This window comes from Eretmochelys imbricata, chromosome 15, assembly GCF_965152235.1.
Source record: "Eretmochelys imbricata isolate rEreImb1 chromosome 15, rEreImb1.hap1, whole genome shotgun sequence".
NCBI classification, from domain to species: domain Eukaryota; kingdom Metazoa; phylum Chordata; order Testudines; family Cheloniidae; genus Eretmochelys; species Eretmochelys imbricata.
The window spans coordinates 15,058,370-15,079,152 of record NC_135586.1 but is presented as its reverse complement, the minus strand read 5'-3'; the positions used below and the strand labels follow the sequence as shown (position 1 = coordinate 15,079,152).

General features: G+C 38.9%; 1 protein-coding gene across 7 annotated transcripts in view; it reads right to left on the bottom strand.

The window, feature by feature from the left end:
* Positions 1 to 20,783, bottom strand: part of PI4KA (phosphatidylinositol 4-kinase alpha) — a 96,318-nt gene that overhangs the window by 58,255 nt on the left and 17,280 nt on the right. For 6 of the 7 annotated variants that reach the window (XR_013348089.1, XR_013348088.1, XM_077835224.1 and 3 more), the window contains exons 9-19: positions 19,938 to 20,003; positions 17,642 to 17,738; positions 17,045 to 17,236; positions 15,727 to 15,827; positions 14,526 to 14,655; positions 12,354 to 12,486; positions 10,626 to 10,721; positions 9,640 to 9,823; positions 8,992 to 9,095; positions 6,025 to 6,193; positions 595 to 645 (exon numbers count right to left, since the gene is read on the bottom strand). Coding sequence is in view for 5 of the 7 variants with exons in the window: in XM_077835224.1 (XP_077691350.1) it covers positions 595 to 645; positions 6,025 to 6,193; positions 8,992 to 9,095; positions 9,640 to 9,823; positions 10,626 to 10,721; positions 12,354 to 12,486; positions 14,526 to 14,655; positions 15,727 to 15,827; positions 17,045 to 17,236; positions 17,642 to 17,738; positions 19,938 to 20,003 (1,323 nt within the window). In the remaining 2 variants the exon portion in view is untranslated. The remainder of the gene's footprint in view (positions 1 to 594; positions 646 to 6,024; positions 6,194 to 8,991; positions 9,096 to 9,639; positions 9,824 to 10,625; positions 10,722 to 12,353; positions 12,487 to 14,525; positions 14,656 to 15,726; positions 15,828 to 17,044; positions 17,237 to 17,641; positions 17,739 to 19,937; positions 20,004 to 20,783) is intronic. The other variant, XM_077835222.1, reaches the window with a different exon arrangement.

Genomic DNA, 20,783 nt, shown 5'->3' with positions numbered 1-20,783 from the left:
ATACACAGACACACACACACACTCCTATTTTGCGCTACTTTTGTTTAGAATGGTCTTCAAAACTCAGCACACAAAATGCGTATATCACGAAAGCTAATTAATATCCACGAAAGATATGGAGTCTTTCCTGTCTCCTTTATTATAATTAATCTGCTTTACAGACTCTCTTTTATGCTGCCTTCTGGAATTTATTTTTAACTTTTTTTTTTTTAATAACTCTGGTTTTTCAGTTCTCTCCCCAGGCGCTGTTGTTTTCCAGTTACATATCTCTTAATACATTGGCTGCCAAATATTAGTCAGTATAATATCCCCTCTGGTATTATTTGGATCACGAATCTCTTGAACTCATGACTAACAATAGACCCTCTCGCTGAATAACAAAAAATTAGCTGCTTTAAGAGAGATGTCATCATCAAACAAATGCCCATTTGTTTTTAAACTTCTAGCAAGTAAGAAGTTATAACATGTATTTGTCTTTCATGGCTACTTATCAGTCCCATCTGCTGCCCCTCCCCTTCCCGCCCCCGCACAGATACTTGAGCTTTTGGGGAAATCATCATTCAGCTCACAAATGCCCCGTCTATCAACACTCACCACAGCAATAACAGGAATAAGCACTCCCAGGTTCCCTGCACTACTGGAGGCCTGAAAAAGAAGAGAGGTTTTAAAAGATGTGAAAATGTCAAAGAAACACACAGCAATCTGAAGTAATATTTACTACAAAGCTCACTTCCAATGGCTCATGTTCTTTAGCTACTCGTACATATGCATAAATACGGATACATTGCAGACCACAGCCCTGAGCCTACAAAACCACTGTGTCACCCAACCTGAGCACCACTGAAACCAGTGGGCTAGGCATAAGCACAGGGCTCAAGTCTACATGAATCCCTAATGGGGTTCCAAACAGGGAAAAAGTCTGCGCACATGGATCCAGCAGCAGGATCAGGATCTAGAACTTGACAATATGCACACTTTCCCCCCTCAGGGTGTTACTGTTGGAAAGAAAAACACTATTTTTAATCAAATGGATGAACTGAGGGGCCTTCTTCCACAGACACAGCTCTGTCATAACTGCAAATCAAAGATCACACTTTCAGTTCGGGGGAGAAACACATATCAGTTGTCATCTGTATTCCAAAACATCCAGAAATTGAAAAGTCTCCTATTACTCTACATGCCCAAAGCCAGCTGTCAAATATTTGCAGAAATCAGATTTTACTTTTGAACTAAAGCCAAGATGATGAATCTGTAAAGGATAAGGAATTTAAGGGACTCACTCCAACAGAAAACACTGTCCATCCAACTTAATCCTAACAAGTTAATTTCCTTCTCTAACAAAAAACAAATTTTGCCTGGCTGCAAAATCTGCTGACAACTAATTAAGCAAAAAGAATCAATGCAAAGTGGTTTAACAGTCAGGTAAACAGATCTGGAATAATAAAAAGCCTGTTAAGAAGCACAGGAGACTTAAATAATAGAACATTCAAGTCCTGTCAATGCTATCAAAAAAGTGAGAATTCTGCTTTTAAAACCTAAATATAGAAATGGTTCAGCAACACAGTTTGGATCCCAGCATGGACAGGGTCTAATTTAGTATATATTATTTTTAAAAACATTCAAGAGTAAGAAGAAACAGTCTTAAGAACAATTTTCAGAATCATATTGAGCAAATGATTCCCTGAACACTGGGGTCAAGATTGTACTAGAACCCAAACCATTTATTACTTTTAAAATAAAGGAACATTGTTTTCTAGCACAGATGAAGCTTAAAGTGGATTTGCCAGGGTGTGAATTCAGCTCAGATATTAGTTCCTGAGAGGTGGAACATGGGAGAGACACAGAAATTGCTGGGTTATCACGTAGATGAGGATGATGAAATCCAGTATAAAGGTGTTGTTTTAGAACAGAGCTATATTTATAATTATCACAGTCACTTATCTGTGAGACCAGAATCTAAAAAACCTGGACAACACAGGCAGGATTTTTCATGATGGCATTCGTTGGGTTTGCTGAAACAACAAACAAACTGTGAATTCATCTGGTTTCCCTCACAGGAGCTGAGTTGGCACCCCAGATTAGAAACTCTTATCCTTATGAAACAAATAACCCAGCAGCTTCACTGAGTTGGTCAGTGACATAAAAGGCATTTACTGGTTACAGATGCAGTTTATCTTCAAAGCAAACAGAGATTCTATTCATTTCAAAGAGATTTGCCAAGAGAGTTCACCAATCCCATAAATGGGAAAGAAAGGAACTTTGCGCTATTAAAATTTGAAGTGTGTGTGTGGGAGGTGGGCGGGTGTTGTGTTGGGGATGTTAAAAAGAGAAAAACAACTCTTACTGAATTGCTAGCACAGCTTTAGGTATAATTTTAGCCACAAACATGGCACTAATATAGACATACACGGTATGGAAAGAAATTCAACTTTTCACAATAATTTTTTCTTTTTTTATTATAATTATAAAGTCACTCCACATCAACATCTGGGAGGTTTGAGTGTCTGGAATAGCCATATAAAATCACAAATGGTGAAGTGTTAGTTCATCTCCGATAAGCAAAATGTTCAATTAACTTCACTCTTCATTCTTGAGCAGTGAATGTGATGGTCTATAATCGAAAGTAGGATTTCTCCCTCCTTCCCCCCGCCTCCAAAATGAAGGTGTTGCAATTCAGTTCACAGCCAAACCAAATTCACAACTTGTAATATATTTTTATATCCTCCCACCCATTTGAAGAGAAACACTGTTCTCATTTATTGTTCCTCATTTTCACACTTAGAGGTATAAGTTAACATGGTCTCCCTCGATATCTTTGTAACTAGCACCTAGCTGTCATGTCAATAAAACTATTCATATGTCACTAAGTGCCTAATCCTGAGTGGTGTCAGTTTGATTTTAGTGGGACTTTCTGGAGCACAGCACTTTAGGAACAGGTAATAAGTGATGTAAACTGTATTCACCTCACCTTTGGAAATCTATCCTGTAAATACTAGGTGAGATTGTAAAACAATCTTGTTATGGTAGAGTATTCAAACAAAATTGAAATTTACATAAGTATGTTTACAAACATATATTTTAAGGTTTTTTGGAACTACTCCTAAATTAAAATATTGCAGCTATTTAATAAGAGTCAGCTGCTGGACAGACTTATAGTCTACAACCCTCTCATGTCATAACAGAGATTTAATACATTATAGACCCAGTCTTGCATTCCACCAGAACACACTGAAGTGAATGGGAGTTTCTAGACCCTTTGCATGTATTTCTTTAAGGATTAGTTTACATTATACAGACAGCTGATCATAAAGATCTGGAAGCAGTCTGCCTGCAGCGGTTTACTTAAGATGTGATCTTAAACCAATTCGTTCAGATCAGTGCAAAAGTCTGTGTACACACTCTAGTTTCAATTTAATCCAGGTTTATTTTGATTTAGCTGCTCCTGAGGGCATTCTGCACCAAAAAGATTAAAATTCTGCACCAAAAAATATAAATTCTGTGCACAATATTTTAAAATTTTGCAAGTTTTATTTGTCAAATAAATGTGGAGGCTCCAGCATGGCATTAGGGACCACGGACCACCGGCTGCACAGAGGTTGGAGATCACTGTGCAGCTCCCCAATGGGACACTGATTCAGTGGTGAGGCTGCACCCAATCCTGATATAGCACAAGGACCAGGCCAGTCACAGAAACACCCCAGGGCCGTGCCCCTCTGTGCCAGGTGCACCAAGTATGGGCAGGCAGGCTCAGCAAGGCAGAATCCAAGTGTGGAGGGGCTGAGTGTGGGGCTATCTGGGTGCAGGATGCTCAGTGGAAGATCTGGGTACAGGGGCAGGATCGGGATGCACAGGGGCTTGTTGGGGGGTTCTGGGTGCAACAGTAATGGGACTATGCAGAGGGGTCCAAGTGAAGGTGGTCAGGGCTCTGCAGGGGGGGTCTGGGTATCGGGAGGAATAGAGCTCAGCAGGGGGATCTGGGTGTGGGAGGCGCAGTGGGGGGGTCCAGAAGCAGAGGGAGTGGGGCTCAGTGGGGTGGGGACCCAGGTGCAGCTGGTTGGGGCTCAGTGGGGTGGGGATCCAGGTGCAGGTGGCTCGTCAGGATGCTAAGGTGCAGGGGGAGTAGGGCTCTTTGGGGGAGTTCTGAGTGTGTGTGGGAGGGGCAGGGGGTGAGGCTTGGCAGGAGGGTCTCGGTATGAGGGGGTCTGGATGCACAGGGGTTGGGCGGATGGGGGAGCAGCTCCCTATACAGGGATCCCTCCCCCTGCAGCTGAAGAGCGATGGGTGCAGGAAGCGGGGGGTGAGGGGAAAAGGAGTTTGCAGAGCTTCCTGAATTTGGGGGAGAAACGTTGGGCTGGTTTTGACCCGGCCCCGGATGCTGTGCAGGGGAAGAGGAATCCTGTCCTCTTCAGCCCAGCTGGGACTAGCAGCTGAGCCCGGCGCAGGGTAGGAGCCATCAGCCAGATTTTCCACAGTCCTGTCCCCTGCCGCATAGTGATTTACCTCTCTGCCGGCTGCCCTGGGCACCCAAAACATACTGCGGGGGAGAATCGCATGGCTGCTCTTGTGGCTTCCCTTTGCTTCCCCAACAGAAAGTCATTTTTCTGTGAGGAAGCAAAGAAATTGGCGGGGGACATAAATTCTGCGCATGCGCAGTGGTGCAGAATTCCCCCAGGAGTAATTTAGCTTAAATCACTCAGGAACAAGTTTAAGCTATGCCTAAACAATCTGCTCTTAAACCAAAATAAAAGAGTGCCCACACAGGGGTCCGCACCAATTTAATTTAACCAGTTTGAGGATAATGGATAGTTTGTGCGTCCTCAAGATCTTAAAATACAACAGAGCACTTACTTGGAAGCTGGAGATCCAGATTATAACATCAGCATTAAGCTCTCATTTTAATTTATCAGCAATACAAGTAATGGCCCCTGGAAAACAGGTCACTGAACTTTTTCACATTCCTTCCCAACACCAAAGAAAACCAGCACTCCCACTCTGCTTTTCTGTTAGAGATCACTGACACCACCAGACAATTAACATTTCTGATTTCCCAACAATGTCCAGCACTTCTTTTCCTGTGTCACCTTGCACTCTCAGAATGTAAATCAGCTGTACTGATTTGCTACCTCTCCCTCCCCCCACCCCTCGCAGCCCCACACACAGTAGGGTAACATACTAGTGAAATTCCCGTAACATTAGCGAGAATACAATGATCACAAGCATTTGTGGATATGGACAGATATCTTGTTAAATGTAATCTCCAGCTGTAAGAATTTGTACTGCTCAGTTTTGCTTTGCAGTTCTTACACTTGCAATGCATATGAGATTGCACTTCTAATCAGAAAAGCATTATGGTTTCTCTATCATTCATGTGAGAACGTCCGTCAGTTTCCTCTTTTACAACCAATTCCAATTAATGCTTATTCAGTCAGGGTAATCTGCACTGATCTCACTACATCTGTAGTTCAAACCAGACTGTTCCATTTTATGGAGTCTATTGTAAATTTAGTTATGTAGGCCTCCATCAACTCTAATATTGGAAAATCCACATACGTGTAATCACAATAGTAGTTATTCAGGATAAATTAACATCTGGGGTAGCTGAGATTAGAACTGCAAGTTTATAACACTTCCCTATTTCTTAGGAAGTGGTAATAGCAGGAGCCTAGAAGTCAGGACTTCCTGTTTCTGTTTCCAGCTCGGTCACCAACCTGCTTTGTGCCTTGGACAATTCACTTAATATCTACCATGTCTCAATTAACCTATCTGAAAAATGGGTACACCACTACTAATTACCTAAGCTTACAGATATTATGTGAGGCTTAATTGATATGTAAAAAGTTATGTAGGCTCTATATTATTAATAGGCACCATAACACACATTTCTCATTTGTTTCAGTAGTTACATGTGCGATTTTTAAGTGTATACACTTGGTTCAGAGGAGATCAGAATAATATGTTTACATTAGCCATATCAGTGCAAAGAAGTACTGAATTAAAACCCACACATTTTATACCATTCCTTACCTTTAGTGCGGGGCCCTTTTCACTTGCTCTCTCACTGGCTCTCTTTCCTTCCAGTCCAAGCTGTACAAACAGTTCCAGCAAATTCATTAGTAATTCATCCACAAGGTGTTCTCCCTGAATGTTAGCAGCTATGTTAGCCAAGGCATTAATGACAGCTAAGGAACAGTGTCTGACAAGAAAGAAAGAGAGAAATTAGAAACAACCAACTCTTTGATGAAAAGGTTTGTATTTATTTTATAATGGTTTCTCACTAACACTGCTCAACAGCAAATCTGCATAATACTGAGAGTGGCAGGCACATTTTGGACATCAAGAATTTAGTGAGAATGGATGGCACGCTGGGTTAATGCATTAGCGTTCCAATTCAAAAAGCCAATTAAATATTGCTTGAATCATAATTAAAATGCATTTAGTGGTCTCAACAACAGAAAGCAGATGGAAGCAGCACCAAAGGACAGAGAGGAATGGAATAAACTAATTTCCACCCTGTGCGCCAACATTGGTGTGTAAAGAATGAAATGTAATGTAATTGGTGGTCTCAATTTCCTCTCTAGAGAATGTTTTGTCTGTGCTGCCACCATCATCAATTCACCAGGACTGACCATTTTTGGTATGGAAAACCTAAACCTAAACCAGCAGAAACATATTGCATTTCTGGATTGCAAAAGTTGTAGGGTGGCAGAGAAATTCAAATTAACAGCTGCAATTAATTACTGGCGTGCACTGGGCAGGACAGTGAGTGAAAGCCTTATAACGAGGGTGTACCAGTAAGCTAGTTTGTAGTTATTGTTAACCCTTCATCCTCGTTAGAATTGAATTCAAGCATTTTTTAAAGGTTAAAATTATAATGCAACATAACTCTGATACAAACGACCATTTCACATTCCTGAATACTTAAAAGAAATAATTAACTCATCATATGACATGATGAATACAGCAGGAATTCTGTGCTATGCAGTTTTATACTTCAATACCTTACTCAAATAGGGCCTGATTCAACTCCCAGTGAAGTCACTGGAATATTTTCTATTAGTTGTAATAGGAATTGGATGGAGTGCCTAGTTATTAAGCATTCTTCGATAAATTATTCTTAAGGAATTCAATACTTCTTAAGAGTACTGGGCCCAATCTAAACCCTAATGAAGCCAATGAAAATTTTTGACTTCACTGGGCTGTGGATCAGGCCTATTAAGAGAATAGCTTGCAACTACAGCTAATGCATTAGAAGTTTTTGACACCAACTAGAATTTACCAACCAATCAATCTTTTAGAGAGACAAGGGGGAGGGGTAATATCTTTTACAAGCTTTCAAGCTTAGAGAGAGCTCTTCTTCAGTCTGGGATATTTACTCAGAGTGTCACAGCTAAATACAAGATGGTACAGATTGTTTAGCACAAGCAGTTAACATATATTTCAAGGAACCATTCGAGGTGAAGTGGCCCCTTCACACCTGTTCAGTTACAGGGAAGAAAGGAAGGAGAAGTGGGGAGGAAGCCGCTATGGGAGATTTGTTAGTGGATTACAGATTCTTGTAATAAATGATAAAGTCAGTGTCTCTATTCAGTCCTTGAATTTTATTGTCTAAAAAAGTGTTATGAAGTTAAGCTCCCAGGCTCATCTTTTGAAAGCGTTCAACAGGTTTTCTTTGAGGATGAGACTGATAGGTCAAATATAGAGTCATCACTTTGTGAAAAGTGCTCCCCCCACAGACGATATGATATTTTGTCTTACCAATTTCCCGCGTGAGTTCATTCGAGAGCATAGTGACTGTCTGGTTTCACTCACATAGTTGCAGTTGGGGCATTTAGCGCACAGGAAAGGTATACCACATGTTGTGGTACACATTTTTAGGACCCATGGATCTTGAAAGGTGTGTTGTTCGGGGGTGCTGATCATTGTAGCAGTGGAGACATATCTGGAGGTTTTGCATCTGTTTTTCTGGCAGGGTCTGGGGTTGTTTTGAGCTGGTGTCCTGGTCTGTGCGGGGCTTACTTCTGACGATGAGCATGGAGAGGTTGGAGCATTGTTTGAAGGCCAGAAGAGGGGATTCAGAAAAGATTTCTTTCAGGATGGGGTCCCCATCAAGTATGGGATGGCAGGTGACAACTAGGGATATGCAGTGGGGGTGGGGGCGTTATTTCTGTATTGAAGCAGGTTTTCTCAGGGTATCTCGGTGGCTGTTCCATGATGTGATCCATTTCTCTGGTGAAGTGTCCTTGTTTGGTGAAGGCAGTTTTCAGTGTGTTAAGGTGTATATCCTGACTTTTTCCTTAGAATGGTCCTTTGATATATGTGGTAACTACTCATGCTAAACAATTTGTTCCATCTTGGAATGTGACACTCTGATTAAATTTCCCACATCTGAAGAAGAGCGCTGTGTAAACATAAAAGCTTGTCTCTCTAACCAACAGAAGTTGGTCCAATCAAAGATATTACCTTACTCACCTTGTCTCTCTAATGTCCTGGGACTGATACGGCTACAAATCTTTTGTGACAGAAGCTGGTACTGCCTGATGCTAACACAGTTTCTGAAAGATCTAGGAGTCTCCATTATTATTCAGTGCCAACTTCTAGCACCTTTTGGCTAAGGCATCATTGCATCACTGTGAAGAAATAATTGCCAACAGCTCATCAAGAGAAAAATAAAATCACAAGCACATTATTCATTCTTAAATCCAACTAATGGAAGTGAGACATACACACCCATCATTTTTAAATATTAAAAAGTGTTACTTTAAACAATACAGGAATAGGAGACTATATGAGATCTGCATATATTCAAAACACCCACCCTCTCAGAAATGGACAATTAACATTAACAAACCTCTGGAATACAACAAAGAAAGATTGAAAGAAATAAAGCTGTTATGTCTGTCGGAAAAAAGTGCAAGTGCATAACCATGCTTAAAGGAAGATGTTTGGTTTAAATAGTCATGAATTCGAAGGAGTCACTTATATCTATGTTACCTGTATCCATGATCCTTGTGATCTTTAGTGGCAGAGTAAACAACTGAGCTTGCCTTTACACTGATTTGCTGGAATAGATTCCATACCTCCTGGTAAATATATTGCTGTAAGAAAACAAACTAAGTGGAGTACATTGAATACAATATCTCTTAAAGGAATAAACCTGTAAAAATAAATTCTATCCAACTAAATAAAAATCTTATATAGAATGCCTAAGTATCTTTAAAAATCTGGACCTAAGTGACTTAGGAACATAAATCCCATTTTCAAAAAGGATTTAGGTTCCTCAGGCCTAAATAGGACCTAGGTGTCCTAAGTCACTTAGGAGCTTTTGTAAGCGTTACCTTCACATTTCTTCCTCTACATTAATTCTTTTACTATATATCTGTGGGAACTAAGGTTTGCTGGAGAGGCGTGGCTTTGCTAGTTACTAGTGACATTGTACAAAAAGGTACATGCAAACAAATGATTGTATAAGTGTGAGTATGTTATGAAGACAGGATAAATGCTGAAATGCTGCATTTAAGGAAACATTTTTCGGGCTTAAACAAAGTTGACAGCAATACTTTAACTGAAGGAAATAGACAACTGTAATTTAGGGGTCTCTCTAGTCTGGTTTGTTCTCTTGGCCAGCTCTTCTCTCCTTACGTTTCCAGTGATAACTAAGCAGCCCAGCTGGTCAATGATGAGTACGTCAAGTGGAGATGGTGGCTGGCAGAACTTCTGCTGCAGGATCTGCAGGATAGGTTCCATCACTTTGGGAGTGTCCCTAAGAGCCACTGCAATGTGCCCCAGAGCTCGAATTGTGTGGTCAGGAATCAAATGGGCTTCCCTAACAAAAAATAAACAAGCCACATTCATATAAACATCCAGAAACAATTACACATCTAGCTCTACAAGTTGAACTACAATCTGCCTGAGAAACAACTTACACTGATGCATCCAGTAAACTGTAATATCACTTAATTTCATTTTAACCCCTTAATGCTGTTTTTCCCTTCTATTATAATCAAAAGCATACTTAGTACAGGAACTAAAAGCAATTGCTTTTACAGTACCAACACTGATCTGTTAACCATTCACTATAGTAGAATCAGTAGAAAAAGATAAAAGGCTTGTCTGGAATGACTGTCCATTTTTATTTTTATTTTTTTAAAACAGTCCCAGTACAGTGGGGTAAACGTAGTGGGAGTTTCCGTTGGAGATGCCTTGTCAACTATCTTAGCTCTGCCTTGGCAAACCAACCTCTCAATAGGAGAGAGGCAATTCAGACTCCACAAGCAGTAATCAATTGTGCCAAACATTAAGTGATGAGCTTGTACAGCCCACTGAAGACTTAGCAGAGGCCACCTCATTTCAGTTAGTACTTCAAATAGACTTTAATACTCACTGCAGACAGGAAAGCAGTGTTTTTATCCAGTAAAGTATGTAGGCCCATCAGTACTGAAATAAAGGCCCAATCCCACAAAGAAATCTGCATGATCTGATGCATATTCCCACATGTATTCTTACTGATGTCAGCAGCATTTCACACAGGAGAAAGGCTCCTCATGCTTGAATGTCTTAACAGGAGTGGGTCTTAAGTTAAATTGACTGAAGACAGAAAAGGATTAGTATTACGCCTAACAACTTACTTGTCACTCTCCTGTGAGATGTACAGACGGTTAGACAAACTGGCTAGGAAAGCCTCAACAATCACTGGGTCTATAGTCAGGCCAGCTTTCAAGCACCTACAGAACATTAAACACAAAACTTGCCAGGACAGCCAAACAGCAAGAGTTATATTTTCACATCTCGCTGTGGGAGAGAAAGGATCCAATACCAAAACCACTACACATAAAATCGATACAGTCGGAATTGTGTTCAGTCAGAAAATGATTCTCATGAAAAAAAAAATATATTCACATTAGCACATATTTGGCATCCCCTAAAATATTCATGAGACCCTGGCATTCAGAAGATGCTGTTCAATTATTTCACATTTATTTCACGAGTTCAGCATTCTTTAGACGTTCATGCTTATTTACATATGAAATATAAGCAGGGTGGACAAACGACTTTTTAAAAAACTAAATATTGATTTGTTATTTAAATTAAATACATTTTTCTTTTAAAAATAAACCTATTTAAAATTAAAATTGAAATTATGGCAAGCTATATGAAGGCCTAAATTTAATATAATTTATTAAAAACATTTAAATAAAAAAATATTTAACCAGTAAGTTTGCTGCCAAAGTTTTAAAGAAAGACATACGACTGAACTGGTGGCTAAGCACCTGGAACCACAGTTGGCTGAAATGCTAAAGAAGTTTTTGACAGCGGTAGCCTCTTTGGCAGGTACGAAGAAAATATTTTCCATTTATTCAGCTAGTGCAGTTCAATGACTAGTTCATTCAAAGTTAAGGTACCAACTGGAATTTGAACAGACATTGTGTGCCAAAGTAAGCGTAAATGTTAATGTTATATTTAGTTAAAATACGTTGATCTGCAATGGTTACCAACCAATGAGAATCAATTATTTTGTAAAAGGAAAAGAACAAAAGTACAAATGCAAAACAAAATTAAAATCCGTTATTTAAATCAAGCTTTCCTACTTGCCAGTTTAAATCATAATTAAAATACAAGCAACAATGAACACTTCTTGGACACTCCTGTAGTTTGTAGCTGATTCTCTGCCCTCCAGTGTTTGTATCTACAGAGCTGGAATTACCTCAACCCTCTTTCTTCCAAATGGAGGCAAAAGGACTGAGAAAGGCTGTATGGAGTGTACCTTCCATGGCATTTTAAATATCCTTGACAGGTTGGCCCAGCTCACTGTCCTCCCAAGCACCAGATGGTGGATGGGGAGGGAGGTAAACAAGGTCTTTTATAAGCACCCAACAGGGCTCAGGAGAAGTATCTTTTAGGAAGCGAATGGGATTAGGCTGTCCTGCTCCTGCTGGAGCCTTCCTCTCTCCATCCATCCAATCAGCAGCTACTCCAGACTGCAGGGGCAGATGGTCTAGTGTAATGGTTTAGAAAAATGGGAAGGGGGTGACTTTCCATTGCCCGAGGTTACGAGCGTTTACCAGTGCATCTGCTCCAGAAGAGCTTACTGTGCAAACCTCCGGAAGCAACAGAAGGCTACTGAGCTCTCTGGAGGTCACCAGGTGGAGTTAAGGGTACGTAAAGCAAGTGGCCCAGTGGCTAGACAAATACTTTCCAGCTGTACAAAAGATAGCAGGGGCCATCTAACACACTCTGCGTTACACAGCTTCTCCATTTAATGGATCGTAATGTTTGTCCACTTCAGTGAGATCAGCGCCTGTCTCCTTAAACTGCATTTTTGATAGTCCTTCAGTGTTTCTAAGTACAATTCTTACCTGCAGATGTTGTCTATGGCAATGTCTCGAAGCTGTTCATACATGGATGGTTGACTTTTCTTGCCGGGCATTACATTTAGAGTGGACTCTGAATGCTCATTTGTTACGCTGATTTTGATGTCATTGCCACCTACTAAGAACAGAGATGGAGCGTAAGAGACAGTGTCTTTTGCTATATCTTTCCTTGAATTGTGTATACATAGGTAGAGAAATACCTGGCAAGTGAATGCAAAACAGACTAGGATGCAGGAGAGAGGGAGAGGGAGAGAGACAGGTGCTCTGAAGAACTTTGGTACCATGTGAAGCATGGCTACCAATGTGGGCTATAAATTTATTTCATTACTCAATTCGTTTTCAGAAGCCTCCACCCTTCTCACTTTGCATAGTTTTGAATATTGCTTTAGTATTAGTTAAAATCATTTAATTGGCAGTCTCAAAGAAGAATACTCAAACTTAACATTAGGATTTTTCAAATCAAACCTGCTGGATGCGACTAATCAGTAAACAATTTATTAAATGGATTTTTACATTGCCTTACTTTTAATATTTGCATCTACCTTAGTATCGCTAACACTCTGAAATACCTTGAACCAGATTCATTCCTGGTGCACCTCTGAAGTAAACAGAGCTACAGGAGGGATTCACTTCCCTTAGTGTGTTTTAAAGCATGGTTAGAACATAAAAGAACTATCGGGTAAAAATGAAGTCTCCTACTAGACATACCTGCTCCCTGTTCACCTTCAAGTCCAAGCTACTTATTTTTCTTGACAAAACAAGTTTTCACTCCTTTGAACACTGCATATAGACAATAAGGCTGTGGAAAAGCAAGCTATTCTGCTTTGGGCATCACTAACAAAATTGTCACCTAAATTTTAGCTATGAACTCTTTACTAGTTGTGTCACTGTAAGAGGCAGAAGGAACACAGATTCACATTCAGACCCAGGGATATTCTGCAGGACTAGCAGTTAGGGGAAAAAAAAAGAAAAAAAAAATCAACATTCAATTTGAAATTGAAAACTTCAATATAGAAATCCTGAAGAACAAATAAAAATGGAACTCCATGTTTCAGAAAAGCAACTCACTGACAAGTAATCACAGCAATATCCAATATGTAAAAAAAAGAAAACCACAAGTTTATGATTAAATTTTTGGTGGTCAGGGAACTTACGAGTCATAACACTGGCTCATTCGTCTATATGCCAAATGGTCTAAGTGTGCCTTTAAACATACAAGCATGCAGCAATGAGCAAACACTTCTGCTTTCCATCCTCCCAACCCATCCCCACCTTATTGGTCTGTTTCATCTACCTAACACAGACTGAAGGCAGCCCAAGATAGCTTGCTGGCAATTCATGCTGCACACATATTGCATATAAGTAGTGGTGGGATTTCAACCCTCCTTTTGCTGGGGGGTGGGTGGGGGGGAAGCACCTAATCTTCCTGGGTATGAAACAGAGGATGGATGGATGAACACAATTTTTTAGTTACACTTCAAACTATGCACTAATAGATGAAGTTCTAAGCATAACCAAGATGTCAAAGTAATTTTCAAAAACAGGCTTAACATCTTTAGACATGACACAAAAGATAGACTATTTAGAAAAACCAACCAAAAAATTGCAGAAACTAGGTTATTTGACCAACATGGACACATATTTGTTGTACCTTCTATTACAATCTTGCTAGTTTCAAAAGTCACTTTTCTGCTGATATATTTGTTCATAGATATATATATTCTCTCTCTCACACACACACATACACGCTTGCATGCTGCGCCCTACAAACTTAACTCCTTGATACCATTGTGGGCCAGAGGAGACACTAACCATTTAAGAGAATGAAAGTTACTGAAATTATAAAATAAGACAGTATTAGGCAAAACTGACTTTGCAGGGTTGAGAGAGTAGGATGCTATGGACTTAGTTATTTCTGTACGGTTATTGCTAGCACCAAAACATCAGGGTGTATATTTGCATGAACTTTTTTTGCATTCCCTCTCTTCCTCCAAAATAAAACAAACAAACCCAAACCACAAATAAATAACTTGGTAGAAAATGAAAAAACCTTTAAGTAAGTTGCAATAATAAAAGGAAATTTAAGAGCAAATTAGTGTTGTTTGTGGTCCACCACATGACTGGACCATAGATGGAGCTAATATTGCTTTCATTTACCTGTGTGATACTGGCTGTGGTACTTGTAAAGTTTTACCAGCACTGGGGAAGGAATAACGAGGAAGTCCCTCAAAGATGGAGTCACAGAATGAACCACAACAGGGAACCTCTCACACAAACGACCTAGACCCTAGAAGGAAATAATTGGCACATTACAACTTCTAACTTTCCTGCTGCATAAGCAGACCTATTTTTATTTCAACTGTGCGCTCATGGCTTTAAAAAAAATACATCATTGCTGAAGGATTTGTACTCCAGTGAAAGAATGTTTCAAACCTCTGATCTAAAGGATCACACTGACAGCATGACAAGTAAGCAATTTCTTGCCCTTTTCTTCCCAGGGGTTTTGCAGAAGATAGCATTTAGTATACCTAATGAACAGGCTTCCCCGGAAGTGAAGTTATGGGATAAGCACATTTTAAAGAGCCCTGAGGAGTAACATGTCTTTACTATTCCGGTCTTGATTACAGAATGACAACTGTGGACTGGTTTTGCGAAGTGGATAAGTGTCCAACTAGAATGACGCTGATAACACCATGCTCCTTTTTCCCTTTTAAAAATGAATTTTCTACTCCAAGATAACACACATTGATAATCCTAAAGGATCATGTAAAATTTATTGACAGATCATGTGCAGCCTGGGCAAGTTTCTGCACATTAACCTGCCAATATGAATCAACCCTGACCTGAAAAGAGATCACCATAGCAATGAGAAGGAAGGTCAGTCTCCAAGACTTTTTCCACATTGCCCTCTACACAGACTGCCAACAAAGAGGTTAATTAGTTCCAAATGTGGTAGGGTCTTTGTGAATGGGACACCTTACCTTCTAGGCTGGTTTGCATCCTATTTAATTAATTTCACACAGGCTACTGAAACATCATCAGATGGCCTCAGGTTTTGATCACTACCAACCTGTGTTGGATTTCAATTGGTGAACAAGAGATGAAAGGTTTCATATCTGGACTAATCCCAGGAGCCAACCAGTCCCACTACTTTTTTTTAAATTGAGCCAAGTAGATTCTGGGAAGCACCAGCTCACTGTGGTTTCAAGCCCCTAAAATGCAGACGCAGAGGACACAGGCAAGAGTAATATAACCAGAAGATGAGAAAACTGCTAAATTAGTCTGTGAACCTGCAAGCAATTTTACTAAGTGACTTGCTGAAATCAAAATACTCCTTTTCAATCCTTTAAAGACAGACCTGCAAGCAGCAGATCAGCAGCGGCAAGTGAGCAATGATGACTTTGCTGGAGGTCTTGGACTGCAGCTTCTCCGACAGTTTGATGCACAGGTTTTCTGCACCTTTGTTCCAAAAGAAGGAAATCAATAATAGATCTGAAGAATGTATGTGAATTTATTAGCCTACCTAGTACAATGTGCTTACTGAAGACCATCGAACAGGTAGAGAATTTGCTGGATTCACCTACTTCAGAGTACAGAGATGCCGAATTGTTTAAGTTTTACAGAATGTTATCCATGGTGTTTTGATTTGGTTGATTTGGCTTGAAGGGTTTATTTGAACTTTGTTCGTAACATTTTGGTAAAAAGTTTGGGAATCTTATTAATATCTGCAATAAACAGTTCTTTCAAATATTCTGAACTGAGATAGCTACAGGTGTTAAAGACAGCTGTGTGTTTGTTTGTTTTATTTGATAGCCATCTACAACTATTTTAAATATTTACAGAAATGTTTAATAGATTAGGGGGTAGAAGTTTAAATTTAAAGAAAGGAGGAAAACACTGCTAAATATCAGGAAAAGCTTCCTGACAATGATATCTACGAAAAAGTGGAAGCATCTTTTTGAGACATTCATGGTCTGGATGAACTAATGGGCCTTTTCTACATGATTTCTATCAGTAATTTTGCAAGATTTTTAGAAGATCTTGCATGTCCCTGCCTATAGTTCTGATACTGTAAAGTTATATTTAAAGGCAATATATGCAGTATGTGTCAGATTTCATGCAAATATCACTTCTAGAGGAATCAAACATAGTATGAGCCTAAGTCAAGAAAACATCCCTATTCAGGAAAGCACTTTCTTAGTTTAAAGCACGTGATTGGGTACTTTTCTGAATCAGGTCTATATTAAAGAGATATTCAGAATGACTTATAGCAACTACAGTTAACAGATTCTGCATTACGGAGATGTCAAAGCCTCTCTGTAGGCAAGGATGAATTCAGATTTGCACTTCACGGTGCAACAACATAGTGCATTCTCCCCAAACTTACAGAACTTATTCTCTGAATTCAGAAAGGATTTTCTGAGAACTTTAAGTCAGTTAACCAACTTATGAGTTATAAGCATTTTAAAATGACCCGTGCATTTTTCTGACAAGGTTGACTTTCTTTGGGTTTCTCTAGCAAAAAAATTCCTGAAGTTTATAATTAAATGCATTTTATGACAAGCGTCATGTAATAGAAATGACTCTCCATCAACTACTGACAATGGAGAATGAGTTGTACAAAACACTTCTGCAAGACAAAAGATTCTGAAGAGACAGAAGTATGTATTTTTCACCTTGCTCATCTTTCACAGCCCACACCATGAGATCCACACAAGCTGCATTAGCCTGGCAACGCAATTTCAGAGGGCTCAGTTCATTGTGTAGCCGATCTACATCATGCAGGATTTTCTGAAGCTCTGACTGGCTGCTGTTGAACTGTTCCAGCACAAAATCATGGATTTCCTTAACAAATGAGTTTGGAAGATCTGCAGGAATAAGAGGGAAAATATATTCTAGCAGAAAGAAAGTAGCTGTGCCCCAGATAGCATATACATAAGACCAATCCATTTTTATATTAAATATAAAACATAAAAAGATTTCTTTCCAAATGAGAAGTAGAATAATTTCATAGCAAAGACCACTGGGAAATTAACAAGTTGGATGCTGATTGTCCCTCCCTTGGGCAGAGGACAACAACAGATTAAATAATTAAATTTTATAGGGCAACTTTCATACCAAAGTGCTTCACAAACTGTATAGCATACATTCAGCACCCATGAAACACTGCACCCTTCCCAGCCACTTGGAACACAGCAAACAATGCACACAGTGCTTTATATTCTCCCCCATCATTTACTTAGTAGAAAGTTATATTAATATAAGCACTGTACCTTTCATGTAGTATAACGTGTCTCTTAACATTTTAAACTGGGCAAGGTAAAGAGGGTCACTGAATGTTTTATAATAGAGATCTGCATTAGGACTTATCTGTAAAAGTAAAGAACAGCTATACGTTTCAAAAGGAAACAAAACAACGTTTTCTTATGAAATAGTAAACTGAAGAACAAATAAAACCCCTTATTCAGATCAGGTAACTGTCATTTTCTATACTAGACATGTAATTGTGATAACTGGTACTGTTTAAATTATAATCGCACACCATATGGAAAGGGTTTTGGGGTTGTTGTTGTTTTGTCTTCACAGTTAATCAAGATGCAAACTATACCTGTTCAATGCATTAAATAGTACTTAGCTATCCCCTTTATTTAAACACCACATACTGTAACAAAATTCTGTCTAATGAGAGAATCCAAAATCATTTTTGATTGGAAAAGCAGAAACATAGACTACAGCTGTTTCCATCAAAACTTACATTTTACACTAGCAAGAAAGGCTGTAGACAAGAGCCTAGTTCTTTTCCACAGATGAAAATATATGAGTTGGCTATAGTTCTGAACATACTTAGTTCAGAACAGCTCTATGTCTAAAATTTCTGAGACCCACGAGAGGTGATGTTGATAGAGGATGCTGTGCAATTGTAAACAGCGTCAGCAATCATTTAGCCCCATAAGGACTTATATTCCATGCAAAATATGTTCACTGAAAGTAGGTCAGAAGCAGCTAAACTTTAAGGAGGACATCTTGAAAATACAACAGTATCAAGAACTTCCATGCGGAAAACAGTGAAGAGCAAACGAATGGCAACACATTTTTGTTTTGTTCAGGAAGCGAGAATGAAATACATGAGAATTAAATTAAAGGCCTTTACCTAAGTTATAACTTGTTAAAAAAAAAATCTTTTGGTTTACTCTATTTAGGAAGTATTAACAGGCTTACACATCCTTGCCACGTAAATATCGTAAACAAAGCAATAATTACAATGGTGAAGGTTTGGTTTTTTTTAAGAGACATTATAAAGTAGTATAATCATCTGCTCTCTCTCTTTAACAGGGTTTTACCATATTATAGGATGAGCATGATTACAACAACTATGACATGTAATTTCTAATGATTTTATTAAACTTGAGTGAAATATCTGATTATGCATATTTAAATGTCTACCAAATGTTAATATTCAAAAAAAAAATGGACAGATGTGCTGGAGTTTTTTTTTTTTGTTTTTTTTTTTTTTTGCAGATGAACATACTTTGTCTGGGTACTGAATAAATAGTATCCAAATATCTAAGTATCTATTTGTCCTCAGTCTGTTTTGCTGGGTACATAATTGTTGAACTAATTATTCCATTAGTGCCATCTCCCATATTTGTGAACCATTCTTCTATAGGTGGACTACTTTTCTTTTTCCAATGAGAAGCTATGAGTAGCCTAGCAGCTACTAGCAGATGGGAGATTAATAATTTTATTTCTTTTGTGTGACCACTTCCACTGGGAAGCCCCAGGAGGATTACCAGGGGATCATTTGGTAATATATATCCAACAATTTGTGATATTTGGTTACAAAATGCATCTCAATACTCTCTAATGACCGGACATAAGCATAAAATCTCTTTCCAAAGAATTTTAATAACTAGTTTCAAATTCTCCATGCTCAAGTGCTTAGGATGCCAATGCTAGAGGGGAATGTGTGTTTAAAAACAAGTATTTCCACAGATTTCTCATAAATTAATGGAAATTAGTTTAATCCTGAATGATCATACATCAGTGACTCACAATGTGTATGACATTAGTGACTGTTGCTATAACAACAACAGTCCTCCAGGGCAGATTGGATTTTCCTCCAGGGCAGATTGGAAGAGGCCCTGGAGGTTTTTCACCTTCCTCTGTAGCATGGGGCACGGGTCACTTGCTGGAGGATTCTCAGCTCCTTGAAGTCTTTAAACCACGATTTGAGAACTTCAATAGCTCAGACATAGGTGAGAGGTTTTTGCAGGAGTGGGTGGGTGAGACTCTGTGGCCTGCATTGTGCAGGAGGACAGACTAGATGATCATAATGGTCACTTCTGACCTTAATATCTATGAATCTATGAAATATTTCTACTGGTCTTAGGCTTTGAAAAAACAAATTCTTATTAATCAAAAGCATAAACCAAATATTAGTTGACTGTCCCTTATCACATCCCCTATTTTTATTCATCTCTTACCTTTAATTTCACAATAGTTAGGACTTTAAAAAGAACCCCAGGTGGTTTTTAAACATTTCAAATGGTAAATTAAATTAAGACGTACCTCTGCAACTTCATCTACAACTGCATCTAAGTTTTTGAGAACAGAATCCCCAACAATCTGTTTCACCTACACAGAAAATAGAAGTCAGGTATTATCATTGGCATTATCTTGGTAGACGGTTTGTTTTACAATCACAATTTAGGCTGGCCAAAGAAAGCACTCAATCATTTGAATATTAAACATCAGACTAAATTAAGGCAGTGAAAAGTTATATAGTAATTCCTATTATCATCGTTTGTATCACCATGGTGCAAAGAGGCCCTGAGCAATAACACAGGATGTGCCTAGAAGAGGCACCAGGCTCTGCCATCAGATGCAGTCCCAATAAACCATCCCCACTAGAAAATGGCACAGTTCTCAAGTTACATCGATTAACTTGCCTGTCAGGTGCAAACCAGATGGCTTTGCCAATGCAAACGTTTCAATACTAACTTTATTACTTTAAATTACTAACATTTCATGAGCAATATTAATCACCAGTATTAACCATTGAGGCCTGAGGTTAATAATAGCATAGAAAAAATATCCTTCCATTTATATGTTAAGGTAAACACAGCATGCACACAACCTATATTATATATATATACACACCCCTTATATTGCAAAAAGAAAAGGAGTACTTGTGGCACCTTAGAGACTAACCAATTTATTTGAGCATAAATATTTATATGCTCATGTTAGACACAGCAGTTGAGGGTATTTTGTGTAAGCTGCAGGGTGAGCCCCTTTCAGATGTGTAAAAGGAGATGCCTTGTGTAATTAGGCAATATAAGGTTTCAGAGTAACAGCCGTGTTATTCTGTATTCGCAAAAAGAAAAGGAGTACTTGTGGCACCTTAGAGACTAA